This window comes from Pygoscelis adeliae, unplaced genomic scaffold (genome assembly GCF_000699105.1).
Source record: "Pygoscelis adeliae isolate BGI_AS28 unplaced genomic scaffold, ASM69910v1 Scaffold1, whole genome shotgun sequence".
NCBI classification, from domain to species: domain Eukaryota; kingdom Metazoa; phylum Chordata; class Aves; order Sphenisciformes; family Spheniscidae; genus Pygoscelis; species Pygoscelis adeliae.
Genome location: NW_008824051.1, coordinates 4,780,441 through 4,798,930, shown reverse-complemented (window position 1 = coordinate 4,798,930; position 18,490 = coordinate 4,780,441). Strand labels below are relative to the sequence as shown.

Here is an 18,490-nt window from a genome sequence, read left to right as displayed (position 1 = left end):
CACTCTTTCAAATCCTGGTGCCATTTCAGAATCTACCCCGTTCTCCTAACAGAAAAAAAGTACAGAAGCACTTGGAAGAAATTAATCCTAGAAGAATAGGTTATTTGTTGAAAAATGAAAAGCCTTTACCTATTTTTTAGGGATAGAAAAAAAATCTTGTGCTTTTTCATTTTCTTGGAGAAAAGGGGCACAGGCTTTACGGGACGTAGCGTGATGATGTGCATACATACATGCATGCTAAGCCTTTTCTGAGAGGACTTTTCTGTCTGAAATCTTCACGTTTCAATTGCTGAAAGTTCATTTGATAATGGTGTTACCCTCTTATTTCCTAGCAAATTATGAATTAATCCAGTGTTGCTGTAAACGTAAAAAAAGTAGATCCACTTCCTAAAACTGCACTATTTAGCTTTATTGTGAGGAGAGTTTAGAAAGCGCATTAACTTTTTCTTCCTTTTAAGTTCTGGTTTCAAGTGTTGTAGTACAAATTCTGAAACTAAAAATATTGCGTTTGCCTTCCTGGTCTGTTTTAAGTGTTGAAGTGAACTTTAGCACTTGTGCAACAGTTGCCGTTGGAAAAACATCGTAAAATCACTTGGCCTAATGATAAAATGCAGCCTAATTTTCTACCTAGAGTAGGAATAAGTTGTAACTAATTGAAATATGCTTTTGGCAGATCAGCTGTAGAACAAGACAGTCTACGCTGAGAGCAGAGTGCTCTCCCCAGCTTATTGGGTAAAAATAAAGCTTTGTGTATTCAGAGTTACCGTGCAATTTTTCCTTATCTTGGACTTCAGATAATTACACTATCAGATCTGGAATGTGACTACATTAACGCTAGATCATGCTGCTCAAAACTCAATAAAGTAAATTATTCTTCTTTGCATTTGATGTGGTTTAAGAAAACAGTCCTTTATCTTAGCATCACAGATAACAGGGGTGTGATGTATAACCGAAGAGCCTTGATTGGCCATATTTTGCATGTATCCTTTATTTCGGCCTGCTTGTCTTTTTCGGATGCCCGTCTTTCAGCAAATGCAGTCACGAAAGGCTGTTCTTCTGACCCTTGGTGCTCTGAGATGGGCCGCTACTCTGAATTCATGGGACTGAGACTTAACTTTTTGCAGAGCTCTTGAGTTCTGTGCTTTCGTTCTTGTAGGTATGCCACACCAAGGATGTCTACTCGTGACTGAACTCTGGGATCTTTATAGCAGCTTTCTCTGATGCTTCTGTATAACTTACTTCTAACCTCTCTTGAACAGCAGAGAGTTTTACTGTGATAAGGAAAAGTACCGTTTTAACCCAATCTGCTTAAAACTGATTTCATTAAATCAATGTGGCCTTCCCGCACGGGTGTTCACTTTGATTTGAAGGTATTTTCTTTCTTAATGTAAGAGACAATGCTACAGGATACAATCAAGCCAAAAATGTGTTATTGCCAGGTGCTGACCCAATTTAAGTATGTCAGTTTTCATATTGATTAACTTTCTTATCTGTTCCAAGCCTGAGGGTGTTTGTATGTGCTGTGTCTGTACAGATTTTAATTATCTGCCTCTGTCATTCCTAACCCAGTGTTCTCTGCAGCGATTTCAAATGAGCGATGTGTACTTTCTTAACTCACTGTCTTAAATGCTTGTGTAATGTAGTTGTGTGCAAACAGCTGCTGTGCTTCTGTCTAGAAATTTCTGTAACACTTAGATAAAGTACCTCTGTTATAATATCTTAGGGCCTGATTTCTGGCTTACTCACGTGGAATCTGTCTGAAGGTATTAATTTCCCCATATTGTGATGAAATCACATAAATTTTCTTCTTCCATGAATTTTCTGTCTGCGTTTGATACAATTAGAATCAGATGATAACTCCATACAGATCTTTTTTCAGAAAGGAATTTACATTTGTGCATATAACTTTTTTCTTTTCTTCCCTTTTTACAGTGGGTGGTCCCTGAGGTGATTGGCCATGCTGTTGTAACTGTATTAATGCTTATTTCATTGCACTGGTTCATCTTTCTCCTTAATTTGCCAGTAGCAACATGGAATATATATAGGTAAGTGCAAAGGGTTTTGTGTGCTTTTTTTTTCCACTGTTACTAGTTTAGCTTTAAGTGTAGCGTGAAGATAAATAATATGTCACGATGAGATGTTTCAGTTGTGTTCTTGAGCTGCTAACAGTCTTCGTGGATCTAACTAACATAAAACTCTCCTCTCATTGCAATTAAAATGACAAGAAACCCAACGGTGTAAAGGGCATGAAGCTTTTGGCCTTTCCTTCATTCTCTCTAGTGCCCAGGAACCTTGATTTGTGTCATTCCCAACTTCATAGGAAATAATAGCATGTTAATTGGGATTATGAAGTAGTACTGCAAACATAGCTGTTAATGTTTTTCATGCTGTGCCTACACGCCTGATAGTGATATCAGCATAAAAGTACTTAGGTCAGCATGGCTGATGGTTGTAAAACCGTCGGGCTGTGGTGTTATCCCCCGCACCCTCCGTCACTTACTGTCTTGTCTCTCCCCCTCATTTGCACTGTTTTTGGTCCCCCATCTTGCCTCTTTGTATTTGGAAAGGTTTGCAGACTTCTCATCTTATGACAACTGTCAGTGTTACCGGTCTTTGTATACTGGGCCGTCCACCACTTTGAAATGGTTTACTTATAAGTAGGGGTTTCCACATGGCAACTTCGGGACTGTCGGTTCAAAAATGTTCTTTTTATTTTGTATCATTTGATGTGCAGAGAATTGAGCTTTTATAGGTGTTATACTAATGAAAACTGGGTGTGGATTTGTCGCAAATTGCCTCTAATCACTGTACTACCGGAAGTCCAAAAGACCAAATGTTTAAGATATAGGTATGAAAAACTTGCCTGAAGCTGCTAGGCCTAACTCTTTGCAGGGATGGGTCGAGTTGCTGGTAAAATTAAACAAGATGTTTCATAGCTCTCATTAAAAAGAAGTTGAGGATCCCTTTACTGGGCCAAGGCCAACTGTATGAGATTCAACAAGGCCAAGTGCCGGGTCCTGCACTTCAGCCACAACAACCCCATGCAGCGCTACAGGCTTGGGGAAGAGTGGCTGGAAAGCTGCCTGGCGGAAAAGGACCTGGGGGTGTTGGTCGACAGCCGGCTGAACATGAGCCGGCAGTGTGCCCAGGCGGCCAAGAAGGCCAACGGCATCCTGGCCTGTATCAGAAATAGTGTGGCCAGCAGGAGCAGGGAAGTGATCGTGCCCCTGTACTCGGCACTGGTGCGGCCGCACCTCGAATACTGTGTTCAGTTTTGGGCCCCTCACTACAAGAAGGATGTTGAGATGTTGGAACGTGTCCAGAGAAGGGCAACGAGGCTGGTGAGGGGTCTGGAGAACAAGTCTTATGAGGAGCGGCTGAGGGAACTGGGGGTGTTTAGCCTGGAGAAAAGGAGGCTGAGGGGAGACCTCATCTCTCTCTACAACTACCTGAAAGGAGGCTGTAGCGAGGTGGGTGTTGGTCTCTTCTCCCAAGTAACTGGCGAAAGGACGAGAGGAAATGGCCTCAAGTTGTGCCAGGGGAGGTTTAGATTGGATGTAAGGAAAAATTTCTTTACTGAAAGAGTGGTTAAACATTGGAACAGGCTGCCCAGGGAAGTGGTTGAGTCACCATCCCTGGAAGTATTTAAAAAAACGTGTAGATGAGGCGCTTAGGGACATGGTTTAGTGGGCATGGTGGTGTTGGGTTGACGGTTGGACTCGATGATCTTGGAGGTCTCTTCCAACCTTAATGATTCTATGATTCTATGATTCTTGGGCAAAATAACCATGCATTTACCACTCTTGTTTTCTACAAAACTGCTAGCAAAGCCTTCAAATGTTTCTAAGCTGGAGTAACATGAGACAGTATAACTTGTGTGCTTAATAAACAAATGTTGACTAAAGGCACGGACAGGGGGATAGTTGTGTTTGGCCGCCTGTATGTGCAGTTGTATTACACACTGTTGCACAAAATGACCAGTATTCCCTTTGGTATCTGCTGGCAAGTATGGTGTTTGCCTTTGATGTTTCAGTTAGGCTAGGCTGTTTCTACAGAGACTCTAGAGAGAGAATGCATTTTCTTTGAAGGTTTGAAGATTTCTTGTACTGGTTACCCCTTACTTCCTTTTGCTTACTTATGTTAATGTTTAAAGTAGCTACTTGCTTTCCCTTCTAAACCTGGTCAGAGAAATATTGGTCAGATACAGTTATTTCTATTCCCACACTTCAGGCACTAAGCTTTGACTGCTGTTTTGAATTGACAGCTCTCACTTTATATTTGTCATACATGGGGTAGACAATATCCTAAAATCCAGGATTGTTTCCTCAATTTTAGATGCGCAGTGTAGGCAATAAATGAATATGACAATATGATACTTTGCCTGCCCTGCCACAAGAAATCAAAATGTTAAGCCTGTATCGCTAATCCTGCCTTCTTTCTGAGGATGGAGGAGTTTCACCCACATTAATAGCCTGGAATATCCCATCTATAGTGAAGGAGTTAAAAGTCTGCAAAAGCAAGTGTGTTGTTTAGCATTATAAAGGAAATCTGATGATTTGGGATAGAACATACCTTTGACCCAGTGTTCAACGGACAAAAGGTATGGTAGTCAGAAAACTGGTGGACTGTAAAGCAGTTTGAATACACTGAAGAGAGGAGGTGTCAATTACTAAACTAGGATTAAGTGGGAACAGATGAAGTGTTGAACCCATTATCATGAGCTGCAAACTTCCAGCATCAAGCTGAAGGTGTTTGAATCTTCTTCGTGTTTTATAGTATTTCAAGAACCGATTTCTGGAGTAAATGTTACTGCATATGAATTCAGAAAGGTTTAAGGTTATCATTCTACTCCAAGATGAATACAGAAATCAAAATAATTGTGTTGAGATTGAAGAAGTCTCTGCTTGGTAGTATATCTAAGTGATAATAGAGAGAAAGGTAGCATAGTAATCCCTTCCCCTTATTCTCTGTCCTTCAAAACCTGCTTAATCTTGATGAGTAAATGGTACAGTTACAGGCAGTATTTGCTTAATTTACTAATTGTCTCAGTGATTTCAGTGAGAGTAGAGAGGTTTTCTGTGAGAGGGGCAACAGAAACAAGTCCCTGGGAAGATAAATTGGTCAAAAACAGCATCAGGGAAGACTTTTAAAGTTGCAGCATGTTTATTGTAACATCCTACTGGCCCTTCTTTTTCAGCATACTCAGACGCTCATTTAATTTGGTTTATTTTTTGCTGAATTTTGTAGTGTCTTATACAATCTCCAGTGAGACATAGCTTTGTCTTACATTCTCCTTGTTTTAAAACTAGATACTGAAGCAGCTTATTTGAAATCTAATCATATTTCAAAATAGGTTTTTTTTAGTTCTTAAATATTTCTTAGACCTGCTACTTTGTAAAAGAAGTAAGAATTACAAAGGAAATGTTGAATGTGACTAGACAAAAAGAAAGCAACTCTTAAAAAAAAAAAAAAGTGGAACTTCCCTTTTCTTCTTTGTTATATAGACATGCTTGAGATAATAGGTCAAAATAATGTGATTCTTGTCATGTCTTTAAGTAGATCATACCACTCTTAAAGCCGAAGGAGTTAAAAAAAAAAAAAAAAGAAGTAAAAAATTTTAAAAAATCTTTAAAATACAGTGAAAATTCTGACCAGGACTATCACATCCCTTACAAAATTGTGTAATCTAGAGGGAAGTGTCCTGTTGCTGTGGCAGCCATTTCCACTGAATGGAGATACTGGAGGCACTAATGTGTATCTGCATTAAAGCTGACAGCGTTCTTGTTCTCTGTGGTTTTGCTGCAGAATTTTTTGGCTGTTTAGAGTACGACAACTGGCATGAGCTGTGTTTGTCAGCATCTAGCATCATTGTGTCCATGACTGCAGTTCCTTAGATGTGTAATATAAGCTGTGCTGGCTTGTGGGTCTCTTGGAAAAACTACCTCCCAACTTCCACAAACTTTAAGTTGCATCATTTAAGTGTTATTATTCTTAAAAAACAAAATTAATACTACCTTTATGGCAATCATATCCTAGAGATGTAAGAAAATTATGCACTCTATTTCTAGGATAAATTGGTACAGGCAACTTATATTCTTCCTTTTATTCTGATAAAATGCATTACAATTCCATTAAATGGACAATAATTTGTGTTATAATACTAAAAATAGAACCATCGCTTAAAACTTCAAATTTAGAAGAGACTTTCAAACTGTAACTATTTCACATGAACTATTTTCAATGGGACATAATTGTCTTTGTTATTAATCAAATATGCTGCAGTGCTTTTTAATGCCTCTGTGAAAAACAGACAAATACTGTGGCCTTAACTTTTTTTTTTGGGGGGGGCCTCCTGCTGCTGCTAGAAAACTTGTTTCTTGTTCCTATTATTGAAATGAATGCCAGAGGTGGGGGAGTGCCTTTTGGAGTACAAGTGGTGCCATTCTTCAAGTACATAAAGAAAATCAAAAAGTGTTCTGAGACCTTGCTTTTGCTCCAGGTGTAAGACCAGGAGTTAAATTCCTGTGTAGAAAGAGTATTATTCCAGGAAGGTAGAGCCTGTATAACATTTAAGTGAAATAATAACACTGTTCTAGGCTGAGCTCAGCTGGAGTGAGAACTTCATGTGCTTGCATTTGCTCTCTTGAGAAATGCTTAAGACAAAAGAACATGCTGCTTGTTGAATTTGCACAGGACATAAACATTTGTTTTGCTGGTTTTATTCTTCCTTTTGCTTACGTTTCACTTTGTTTCACTCAGTTTTTGTTCTTATGTGGGTTTGGACAGCAGTACTTAACTCCTTCAGTTCTGCCCCGTCTCTCATCCCGTCAGCCTCAGTGTCTCTGCTGCGATAACGCAGGATGGTTGTGACACAGATGGGAATCGTACACAGATCCTTTGTCTTGTCTTATGCTATCTCATTTTGACCACTGGAGTTTGTGATTATCTATGTGGGGTTTTTTTTGTAAATAAATCACTAATTCAGAGCTAAACTAATTCTTTTCCAGTCCCTTTCATCTAATGTATCTTTCTGCTGTGGTTGGAAATTTCCTTCATAACACCAAGTAACCACGAACAGCAATTAAAATGAACTGGAATCGGCTATTACCTGGAAACTCTCGCGTTTATACACGGGAAGCTGGGCTGATGCTTTTAGTACTTCTTGTTCTCTTACTCTTTGTGGGTTGTAGTGGCAGAGATACACGCAATATCCTGAAACTGAAATAGAATTAAAAAAGAGCTCCCCTATGTTGAATTGTGAAACAACTCTTTAGATGAAAGTCCCTTCTGTGCCAGCTCTCTCCCTCCCCTTCCCCTGACACTCCCTAATGTTTTGATGACAATGCTTCTGTTGGGTTTGTTTTTTTTTTTCTCCTAAACTTTCAGGTACATTATGGTGCCAAGTGGAAACATGGGGGTATTCGATCCCACAGAGATCCATAACCGAGGACAACTGAAGTCACACATGAAAGAAGCCATGATTAAACTAGGCTTTCATCTGCTCTGTTTCTTCATGTACCTTTACAGGTTAGTTTCAAAAATTGCTCCCAAGGAATAAAGGAATTGTCTGCCAGCTATTTTTATCTCCTCTATTCTGCTAGTGTAATTGCTGGTATTCGTAAGTGTCTTATCTTTTTGCATCCTGCTAAGCCTCAATAATATATTTTGACAGCTATCTGCAGGCTCATTATATGCCTTTATTCTTTCTTATCAAACATTGTTTGGAAACTCAGACTACTCCTTAATCTCAAACCCACTGTAAGTACAATATAAAGAGTTACAGGATTTCTGCACCTAGAATAATTATCCTACTTAGAATGGAAATCATCTTGAGGACCAAGTTTATTTTACAAGTTCTGTTTTAGAAAATAAGGTTGATCTGGCTGAGTTAGAAACGGATGAGTTCTGTGATGGGGCCACTTAACTACAAGATGGAAGAGGTACTGTTCTTCTACTGCAGTAGTACTTCTGCAGTCCTTGTCTTCATGAGCAAAGCACATAGCATAGTTGCCTTGACTTTCTATTTCAGAATCAAGTGCAGTTCTCTCATGAAAGCGATAGCTGTTGCTACTTGCACGTGCTTCAGTAATCCACTGGTATCATGTTTTCTGTTTTGTCACAGTATGATTCTGGCTTTGATAAATGATTGAGAAGTTGAAAAAGAACCATTAGCTGCCAAATTGGGTCATCACTCCAGTGACTGGTTGTGGAGCCACAGACACCTTCCGAACATACCTAATCAGTGTCATCATGCAGTATATTTTTCCTCTTTGAACAAGAAATATTTTTCTGTATTTTTAACATAAAATATTTTCAAAAGACATTGGATTTGTGTAGCGGTTGTTTTTGTTCCTTTACAACCCAAACTGCTGGAGCTGCTGCTTCTGTAAGGTGAAATCCTTGCTTACAGAACTGATCTCATAGGAATTAAAAGAAGAAGGGAAACCCATTTTATCAGCATGGGCTAATAATAGAGGTAGTTCCAGAACAAATTTAAGCGCAGCTCTGATGTCTGCTTCTTACTGGAAGGTGTCAGGACGTGCCTCTGGCTGTCAAGCCGCCCTATTGGAGCCTAGTTTGAAGCAGTGCTTGGAACATAGATTTCGAAGAGGAACAGTAGCACAGCTTGTGTCTTTGTGTCAGTGGTTTTTCCAGCTAAAAAGCAATGGAATAAAAGTTATGCTTTTCTCCCTTTCCCCCTCCAACAACCTATATGAAGTCTTGTGTTTGGATGGATTAAGGTCCCTTTGGTGAAGGTGAAACTTGTGTGCAAGAGTGAAAAAGAGATAAATAAGAAACATTATTATAATATACTTGCTTTTTCCCTTCAAATCCTATTTTGTCATTGAAATACATCATAGACCTCCATACAAAGTAAACATCACATTGCACCAGGGTTGGAGTTGGTTACAGAGCAGAAGGCTATCTATCTGCAGTCACTGCTCCATGAACCTGCTGTTTCCATACCCAGTCAGGTGAATCAAGAGTAGGTCTAGCTCGGGGAGGTGGTCTGGTAAACCATAACCCAGTTATCCCAATTCTGATGTGACTCTGCTTCAAAGACACCAGCGTATCTTTTTGTGCGGTTCTTGCATCAGTAATAAGTATATAAACCTGACTTGGTACCCTCACTGTCTTTACATTTTTTTATAGGCGCATAGAAACAGTTTCTTGAAACAAACACCTCAAGTGAAACACTTAAAATACAGTTCTGTAATTAAGTCCTAAAATTTATGAGCTTTTCCTTCTTAAGTACTTGTTCTTTGGTGTATAGCTGCAGTGAGCAGATTGTTTTCATGGCCAGCAGCAAAAAGAACACTGGAGCTTGATTTCTCTCGATACCTTGTGTTCAATGTTTGTTCTAGGAAGAGTTTAGCTTTAAATTTATGATGGATGGAGTCCAAGTTCAGCTGTTGTGAAGATGAAAAACTGCTGAAAATTATGCTCATGAGACAATAACTAGGGAAATGGCTACCCCAGCTGCATGCCACTGACTGCTTGACACCACAAAAATCAAACTACAGAAAGTACTGCCTTATAAAGCTGAAACCCAGACAGGACGTAGGTCTGGAAAACAGAGAGCAAATTAAAAGAGGGAAGTCAGTAACTTTTGTAGCAGCTTAACTTAATTGCCTACCATGTATCTTATTTGTACATGAAAAAACATGCTACACCTATGATGGGTTTTATCTATTAGAATAAATGACAGAGTAAGCTGCTTGAGTTAAATCCTTGCTGTAGTGCTAACAGTAGATAAATTTCATGGCTGATGTTTCACACTGAGGAATGTGATCATTAATCTGTAAGTCCACCACTTAGACTAGCAGTTTTATATCTTATTCTGAAGACATGATTTTGAGATGAGAGCTTTATTATTAATGAAAATGTTTGTCAGATACATTGTCTTCAATGATTTCTAACTACTAGCACTTCAGAATTACAGTGATGATATTGGATAGGGTAGACCCATTCCCTAACGGCATTGGTAAAATTTATCACTCACTATGAAAAGCTTCTATTCCTCTCTACCGAGGGAAGTGTTTCTTCAGAGATGGGAGCAGGACAAGGAAGGATAAGGGAAACGAACAATATATGAAAAAAAAAAAAAAAAAAAAAAAAAAAAAGGGGGGGGGGGGTAGCATATGTCTCAATTTATATCCCTGACCTAGAGGGATGTTACTGTGGATTCCTCCCCGCTTTCTTCCTCGAGAATGAATTATTAACCATGATAGACCAACAAAAAAACCCAGATATTTTTTCTAAGTGGTGGTTGTCAAACAAGCTATACTTTTATATGAATCCAAACTTCTCACCCCACTTTTTTAATATAAATAAATTCTCTGTTCATTCATATCTAACAACGTGTTATAATAGTTGTAAAAACCTCAGTAGCAGGCTCGAGAGACTACAATTCTGCTGAGTAATTACACCGGTAATTTTGAAGCTTTCCTTACTGTACAGGCTCATTTCCTGCCTTTACAGAGATCTTCACAGAGCTTAGTGTCAACAATAGGAAAAATGTATTTGTAATTGCTAAAAATGTAGTTCATTAGCTGGAAATGGGGATCCTACAGTCATCTATTCGCCGGGACATCCATAGAGCATAGAAGTCTTACAGTAGTAAAAATGAAAACAAACTCCCTGCTTTCTGGGTCTCCATCAGGGGAGAACAGGGTAATTTAAATCCAAGCTTACTATACAGAATTCAAGACAATTACAAACTTTAGACTGATTTTAAATAAAAATTCACCTAGCTTTATCACTGTGAATCAGTGAGAGACCGAAACAGAGATTCCCTCCTATTCACTCACCAGAATGTACTTCCCTGTGGAACTGAGGTATCCAAGTATAACTTCATGAGGGGACCATTAGCTTAGCCTTCAAATGATTAGCTATGATTTACAGAAAGCTCTTAATCCGTGAAAATAAATCTGAAGTTGGCCTACAGGGATTCTAACTTTTAACCGAGGTTATTAAGCTCTTTTCCTTACGCACAGTCTAGCGCCTAGTCAGCTTGCTAAGATATTAGTTGTTCCACAGTTTTCAGAGAGATTAGATAGCTGTTATAGTACTGCACTTGGGAGGGGGGGATTAGTTAAAATATGTACAATAGCATATTTCCCCCTAATTAATCATTACAGTTACAGACTGTTCATTATTTATCTTGTTTTATTGAAGAATATACTTACCTCCTCATTCTAGTGAACTACTGTTTTTTTCTAAACTAGTTCTGTATTATGGAACTTAGTAAATCAGTGGGATTAATAGTATGACCACTAGTCCTAAGAACAGTTCTACATGCAGGTTAACAATCAACCTGAAACCCTGATAAGCCCATAAAAGCAGATCTTTCTGTTCAGTACTGGCATAGCTTTAATCTCATTCTTTTTCTCACAAGATGCTCTCTAGGATTTTGTACGAGTGGTAAGAAAAGACCGTTTTTGCCTCTGAGGATATTATGGTAACGATGAGATTGGCGGTGGCGATAGAAAGATTTAGGCTATACTGACCACCATGCTGTTATCAGTACATTAACTGCCTTATCTTTGGCAGAAACCTTAGAGGCACACAAACTTCAGTGGTTACTCTTCAGAGCATTCTAGGTCTTTTAAAGTGAGGAGACAACTGGGACTGCCACCTTTCTGTAATGAGTAGATAGCCTAAGCATGTGCAACACGCGCGAAGTAGCAGAGGGATGCATCAGGCAGCACAGAAAGCATAAGCCAAGGTGTAAAGCGACAGAGTAAAACAGAAACTGTCTCTCTGGAGAAGTACCCTACCTAATGATGAAATGCTCATCTGCTATCAGGTTCCTTATGTAGTTTCTTTTAAATAATCTGGAGGGTTTAAAAAAAAAAAAACCCAAACAAAAATCCCAATTAATTTTAAGTCTCACATATGCTGAAATTTCACAGTTCTATAGAAATCATATACCTGTTTCTTCCCACCAGTTAAAGGCAGACATAGGACAGCAGATGAAACACAGTAACAAACCCAGCCAAAAAACTAACCTCCTTCATCTGCTGCGTGGATTGTTTATGGCTGAAGCAGGTCTGCAATCTAACAACCCTCCTGCAAATACTAGTACCCAAGGAAGCACGTGGAAAGGGGTAAGGCATGCCCCTTCTGTTCACACCTGCATTTAAGCCATGATTAGCTACGCACTGCTCAAAGAGTAATAATAAGGTTAATACAGAGGTGCTGCTAGAGGGAGTAAAGACCTTTTCTAATCGATATAGAAGCTAAAAGAATTTAAAAATTGAATGCATTGCAGCAAAAGGTTTGAGTTTGGAAAAGTCACAGGAATGGGAGGGCAAATTTAGGCACAGCTTTTTATTTAACAGAACAGTAGCTAGAGCTGAATAAAAATGCCTAAAATGCAGGACAAAGATGAGGTTCTGTTTTAAGGCACAGGGAAGAGGGACAAGAACGCAGGGTCGGCTGGAGGGAACGAAGGCAACAGTTGAGAGGTACCTTCAAGAGCTCTCAGCCACAGAAGCCGCTTAGGTCAACTTCAGATAGAAGTCTGGAGGTCCTTGGTCTCCCATTTAAGAAAAGCCTAAGCAAGAGATGCAAGTACTTTAGGGGCACCTTCTTAATATGAAGTATCAAAAAACCCCCACAAAACCCACCGATCACCTAAGGCAACCTGTGTCTGGTATTTAAGCAGGCTCCAGCATTAAGGAATCCAGGCTTTCACTGCGCCTCGAAGGAGCAGATGTTCAACAAGTTAGATAAGCACGGAACGGGACACAGGCAAGTCCACTGCTAAATGTAGTGAAAACACAAGCGTGAGGTAGGTTAGAGCCGAGCACCAAGAGCTGGAAAGCCTGCACACAGCGCTGAGTGAATTCATCTTCGGCTAAACTGCCACAAATTAATTTTCCTAGCGAGGAAGTGAAATACTACAAGTATGGAAGAAGTCTATAATTAATGATCAAGAAATGAACATCCAAGTCATAGTCATGTAAGTGAAGTTAGGGAAACTAAGAACTATTCATTCCAGTTATTTATTCTGTTTATTGAATTGAAAGAAAGGGAATACAAACATTTCTGTTAAGTGCTGTGCACCAACATGGAAAAAGTGTATTTTTTTTTTTAAAAATCCTAATAAAAACAAATCAGAAGTTAATGTAGTTCCAATTGAACAATTTTTAAAGATATGTTTAAAATACTAGACATTTATAAAATAAAAAAGTTAAAACGGTGTTCTGTAAATAATTAGTAAAACAAGTGAAAATAAATACGAGACCCAAAAGTTCTTATGTTTTTAATGTAATATAGCAAAGAAATTTTTAACTACTTAATATAATCCGAGGAGAGTAACAAAAAATCCAGAAAGTTTAAGAACGCAATCCTTTGAAACATTTAATATCAGTCCATAGCAAATAGTCATTACATACCAAAAGCTCTAAGTGTTAACTAGTTCCACCACAACTCCATATAAATCTTGACAATTTAGAAATCTTGAGATCAACAATAAAGTTCTTTTCTTGATCTCTACAGCTTGGTTTGTAAGTACATACATGCTTTGAGGATCCATTTTGTCCCATGTGTTTTCAAGGAGCCAATAACTTTTTCCATCTGTGCCTAAAAATGTTAAGATTCAAATCTAGCACATATACCCTAACAATGAAAAGTGTTTAAGAAAAAAGATGGGGCACAATGAATTTCAAATTTATAAAAATATACTGATATTAACCAAAACCTTCTGGTCAAAGGACACTTCACATACACACGACTTAAAGTATGCAATAAAACATGACAAGTACCTAGAACATTCGGTTCTCTGTCTGTTTATGGAACACATGCACACGCACATTCATACCAGATGGGAGGAACACTCTCACAGACGTTTTATTGAATCCAGATTATCTGGATTAATAGACAGAAAACTTGTCTACAGTTTATTTCAACAACTAAGAGGCAGCTACTGCAGCAGTAGTTCAACACTGCACACTTCAATTAAGTCCACCCTGTTCAAAAAAGTGTCAGAGTTAATGATTTTTTTTTTTTCTTTCTAAACATCATTAAAAGTAGCAGTTTTCAAAATTAAGTATGGACTCAAGCCAATGTGGAAAAGACAGGAGGAGGTCAAAAGGAGGATTAGCCATTTTTGGGATGGGTGTTCCTCTTAATAGTTGTCTCAAAAAAAAGTTAGATACAAGTGTATTTTGTAGCTAAAAACATGGACAAACTATTGAAAGTGCATTTTTCCTCCTCCCCCTTGAGTTACAGTAGTTTGTCTGTTGGTCAGTAAATCCCGCTTCTTATGTCCATTCTTCTTGCTCTACTTCCCTCCCCATTTGGGTTTGGGAGATGTTGTAACATCTCCCCTCAAACTACGTCTAATTGTACGAGTCCTGGTTTCCTGCTAAGGAAGCCTTCAAAACCAATTTTGGGTGGGAGTATCACTTAGCAGTGTAAAAGTATACAACTAGACACAAACTCCCAAGAACATACTGAGTTTTATTAAACATTACCTGTTTGAAGCCAAGCTGAGAAGTAACTGGCAAGATCTGGATAGATTTCTAGCTCGCACATCTTTGCTCTAATCATAAAGAGAAGTTAACTTTAAAGTTGGAGAACTTTAGAAAAGACAGAGGGAATTTAAAAACAAAGGTGTCATTTCCCCCCACTACCCTCCCCTCCAAAACAAGGACAGATCTAGCATTTTCCCTTTTGTGCTCCATTGTGCCTTGAAAATTACTTACCTGAACAGCTAAAGAACATTCAGATAATAAAATGCTTCAGCGTATTTTTTTTTAAAGATCTGCCTTGACAATAACCTGGGGCTACTGTGGATATTTTAAGCCAACAGCTGACCAGAGAAAGTTACAAAAGGAGTACATGCTTACAGTATTTTCCTCTCTATAAACCATACGTCTGTTGACTAGAAATACAGTAATTTATTGCGGGTGTGTACTTGTTCCAGCCTTAGACTCCAGCCTATGAACATTTTTAAGCACATGGAAAGCAACGTGTTGCAAATGAGCAAACTTGTTTTTTTCCCCCCCCCCCCCCCATAGTCTCTTTTTATAGTCTGTGCACAAAAAGTATTGGTACTTTTCAATTCACATATTATGAATACGTGACATGTTAGAAATAGCTGAGGTTCCTCTTCAATCTACAGGTTGGAATGGTAGTCATTACCGCTAGATCTATAATGTCGGTTTACTGCAGGACCAAGTAGCATGGCAAAAATGAAGACTACTTTCCCCTTTCTCTCGTGCCTGCTCATCGCCTGTGAGAAGCGGGCAGCTATGCAATACGCTATGACTGAGGCGCTCTGGACACAGTGCCGTCTATACGGAGCTCTCCTTTACATTGCGTAGTTGCACCACGAAACTAGTGGAGATAGCAGAACACATCCTTCTCCCTAACTCTGCTTCTAAATACCTGAAGTGTATTTTAGAGGTACAAACCAAGTCCAGAAGAGAAACCCCAGAATGGAGGGGCAGTATTTTGGCAAAAGTACGAAGTTTAAATTTTAATTACAATGCGTTGCAGTGGAAAGTAGGCATCAGCCCATACACAGCCCCACACCCCCCGCAGCTTGTACCAGGTAAGGAGTCTCACTTTGTTTAGGTATGGCCACCACATTAAAAATGCTTGTTGAATTGCATATGAGACTTTCAATCTAAACTTGAGATTTGATCCAGCCTTCACCACCTCCCTGAAGTCCCACGAGTACGAGGTAAGCAAGTAGCACCAGACCATTGTACGAGACATTGTTAAGAAACATCAAAACCAGGATTATTCTCCTTACTCTCCCTAAATAACATTTTGTTTGAAAACATAAGTTCCAGAATAAGACAATACTAGGGTAACTTCCAAAGACTCACACACTGGCATTGGTTATGAATTATACCATGTTTTGAACGTATAAAAAGTTGTTCACAGTTTAGGTATTCAATTTTTATTTAAAACCCAAAGGTTTAGCTTATTCAAATTTGACCTTAGGAAGTTTTCTGTTTCCCTGCAACACTGACGCCACAGGAACAAGACTGACTCATCTTACACTGTCTGAAATAGGAAGAGAAACAAACAGCTTCCTCTAGAACTAGCGAATGGAAGAAGGAACTGATTTGTAGTCTTTAAGTTCACACATGTATTCCCAGTACTGTGGAACAGTAACTGCTATCAAAGAAATGCACCTTAATTTTGAGACAAGTGTACTAGGTCGAAGATAAGAAGGTTAAGTTCCTACTTCATTTTGGAGGTACTAAGAGAGGAGTATGTCAGATTCAGGGCTGGTCTCAACCAAAGTATCAGAATCTTAAATCGTGTTTAAGTTTACACCCAAGGCAAGAAAAAACCCCACCACTCGATGGCTGGAATCTAAAAGAGTCTAACCTGCTACGCTTCACTTTGTTTTTCTGGGAGAGAAAAACGGGACTGTTTATGTTAAACACCGCACTCCCATTCATCAAAGTGGCTACACTTCTCTTCCCAGGAACTCCGGCAAACCTTCCCCCACCCTTCTTCCACACGTGACTAATAAGGACACTAGATTATTATCTCATTAAAGGATGAAATCCACACTTCTGTTCACATCAGTTCTCGGTGGCATGCCTTTCCCTGCTCCCTCTTGACTTCACAGCAGTACCAACGCTACCTTTCCATCCTAGGTGGCAAAAGGGAATCCAGTGCCATCCCATAATGAATTTGTGTGTAGAGCAGAAGCACAGAGATGCCAGGCCACCTGTTTATGTCAGAAAGAATAAATACTTCCATTATAAATGTCTTTCTTTTCTTAACACGGGATATTACTGGAACTAATCCTAGACGTGTCAAGATGTTCACAGCACCAGCTTGCAACAAGGTCTGGGAGAGGCATTTATATCTGCAAAGTTAAAAGTATATTCTCAGAAAGAAAAATCTATACACCTTTGTTTATCAAACAAAGAAAAATTTCCATTGTAATACAAGCGTTTAATTATGATTTGTATGTTAATTACTTTTACAAAATGTTGACTTTGTGAAGAAAGGATTCAACACATTCTTCCCTCGAGATGTAGTCTACCTTTTACCAGCACTGTTGCATATATTTATGTAATTAAAAAAACAAAAAGACTTTGTCTTGTTTAAACTCTTAGCCTGGTGGTGCACTCTGAACGCTTTTTTTCTAAATATCTGTAAAGATGGACAGTGAGTTTCTCCTTCTAAAACAAGCTTCACTGCCTGCGTAAAGCTCCTTCCAGCCACTGCTTTTGATTGGGTCTCAAGACACTCCGGAAAAAGCATCAGTGATACCGTGTTTCATGACACTTCTTGCATTGTTTTAATTCCAAATGTATACAAATGAAGTCATTTTAATCCTATAAATAATTTATTTTTAAAAAATTGTGCTGTTAACCCCTTTGCAGGGCAACGAGCTATGTGAAAAGTACAAAACTTTTTGTCAAATGTGATACTGAGAGTGCTTTTGACATAGTTCATTGGTTTATCATCTCAATTTATATATACTGCGCAACGGGCAAGGCTAGAATCCATGAACCAAGCTGCAAAGATCTCAAGCTAAGTAAGGCGGAGAGAGACTTGAGAAACAAGAGAAGGAAATACTTTCCTATCCACTGTATACTCTTCAGACTAAAGCACTCTTTCTATCAAGCCTTCTAAACTGTTAAATAAAGTGTTCCAAACAAGCATTTAAACTTCATTACACAGAAGAGCAACAAGAACAGTAGCCTGCCAGACAAAAAGGCAGGAGGGAAAAATATATATACTGAGTTCAATGGTTAGCCTGAATGTAGCACAGTTCTTCACAACCGATGGGGGGGGGTAATTTCAACACGGTGTCCAACAACGCTCTAACGACGTGCTTCATCTCAACTGGTTACTATGAAGCAAGGTGGTAAATGTTTGGCCCCAACCGGGCTTCAGAAATGGTTCTTTTTCATGACGAGCATGTCTGTCCAGCTATCAATCATGTTTGTTTGCACCAAATCCCAAGCCATTTAAAATACGACTAATTAAGTTAAACTGAAGTCGTCTGCTCCAAATTCGCCATCAACTATCCATGCTACTGCATTCCTCTGAGCAAAAACAAAAACATAAGAGAAAGAAATCACACCTTGAAGATCTTATCGGTAGTTAATATTTCTATAAGGTCATTAATACAGTATATTTACTTAAGTTTTACTGAACATGCAGTAGTTAATGGATCTTATACTGTAACTAAAATCCCATGCTAAGAGTTACTTATTTTAGATATCATTATTCATACTAATTTAGAGATTAATTTAGCATGTTAGGTGTTGGTACACAAAAAGCATCTCTTCCAAAAAATAACACACATTTGCATTCAAGCTCCAGGGGAGTGTGCTAATTACAAAGCTGTCTGTCATCCATTTAAGATTCCTAAGTTGTTAGGTATTATTCCGTGCACCTACACTTCTTGTGGAAGCACTGCTGTGAGAAACCCATTTTCTATTGTTTTGATTTTTATGGTGTTTACCAGCTCATTTTCTGGAGGAGCTAAGAAAGA

The 18,490-nt window shown here is 38.8% G+C and overlaps 2 protein-coding genes across 5 annotated transcripts in view; one reads left to right on the top strand and one right to left on the bottom strand.

Annotated features, from left to right (window-relative positions):
- The window catches only part of CNIH4 (cornichon family AMPA receptor auxiliary protein 4), a 10,134-nt gene extending 1,806 nt beyond the window's left edge, over positions 1-8,328 (top strand). The window contains exons 3-6 of the mRNA XM_009333699.1: positions 759-863; positions 1,933-2,045; positions 7,387-7,527; positions 8,123-8,328. Coding sequence (XP_009331974.1) covers positions 759-863; positions 1,933-2,045; positions 7,387-7,527; positions 8,123-8,150 — 387 coding nt within the window. The 3' untranslated portion in view covers positions 8,151-8,328. The remainder of the gene's footprint in view (positions 1-758; positions 864-1,932; positions 2,046-7,386; positions 7,528-8,122) is intronic.
- A 4,672-nt stretch (positions 8,329-13,000) lies between these two features.
- The window catches only part of WDR26 (WD repeat domain 26), a 30,971-nt gene continuing 25,481 nt past the window's right edge, over positions 13,001-18,490 (bottom strand). For all 4 annotated transcript variants that reach the window (XM_009333657.1, XM_009333658.1, XM_009333659.1 and 1 more), the window contains one exon: positions 13,001-18,038. In XM_009333657.1, the coding sequence (XP_009331932.1) occupies positions 18,013-18,038 (26 nt within the window). In that variant the 3' untranslated portion in view covers positions 13,001-18,012. The remainder of the gene's footprint in view (positions 18,039-18,490) is intronic.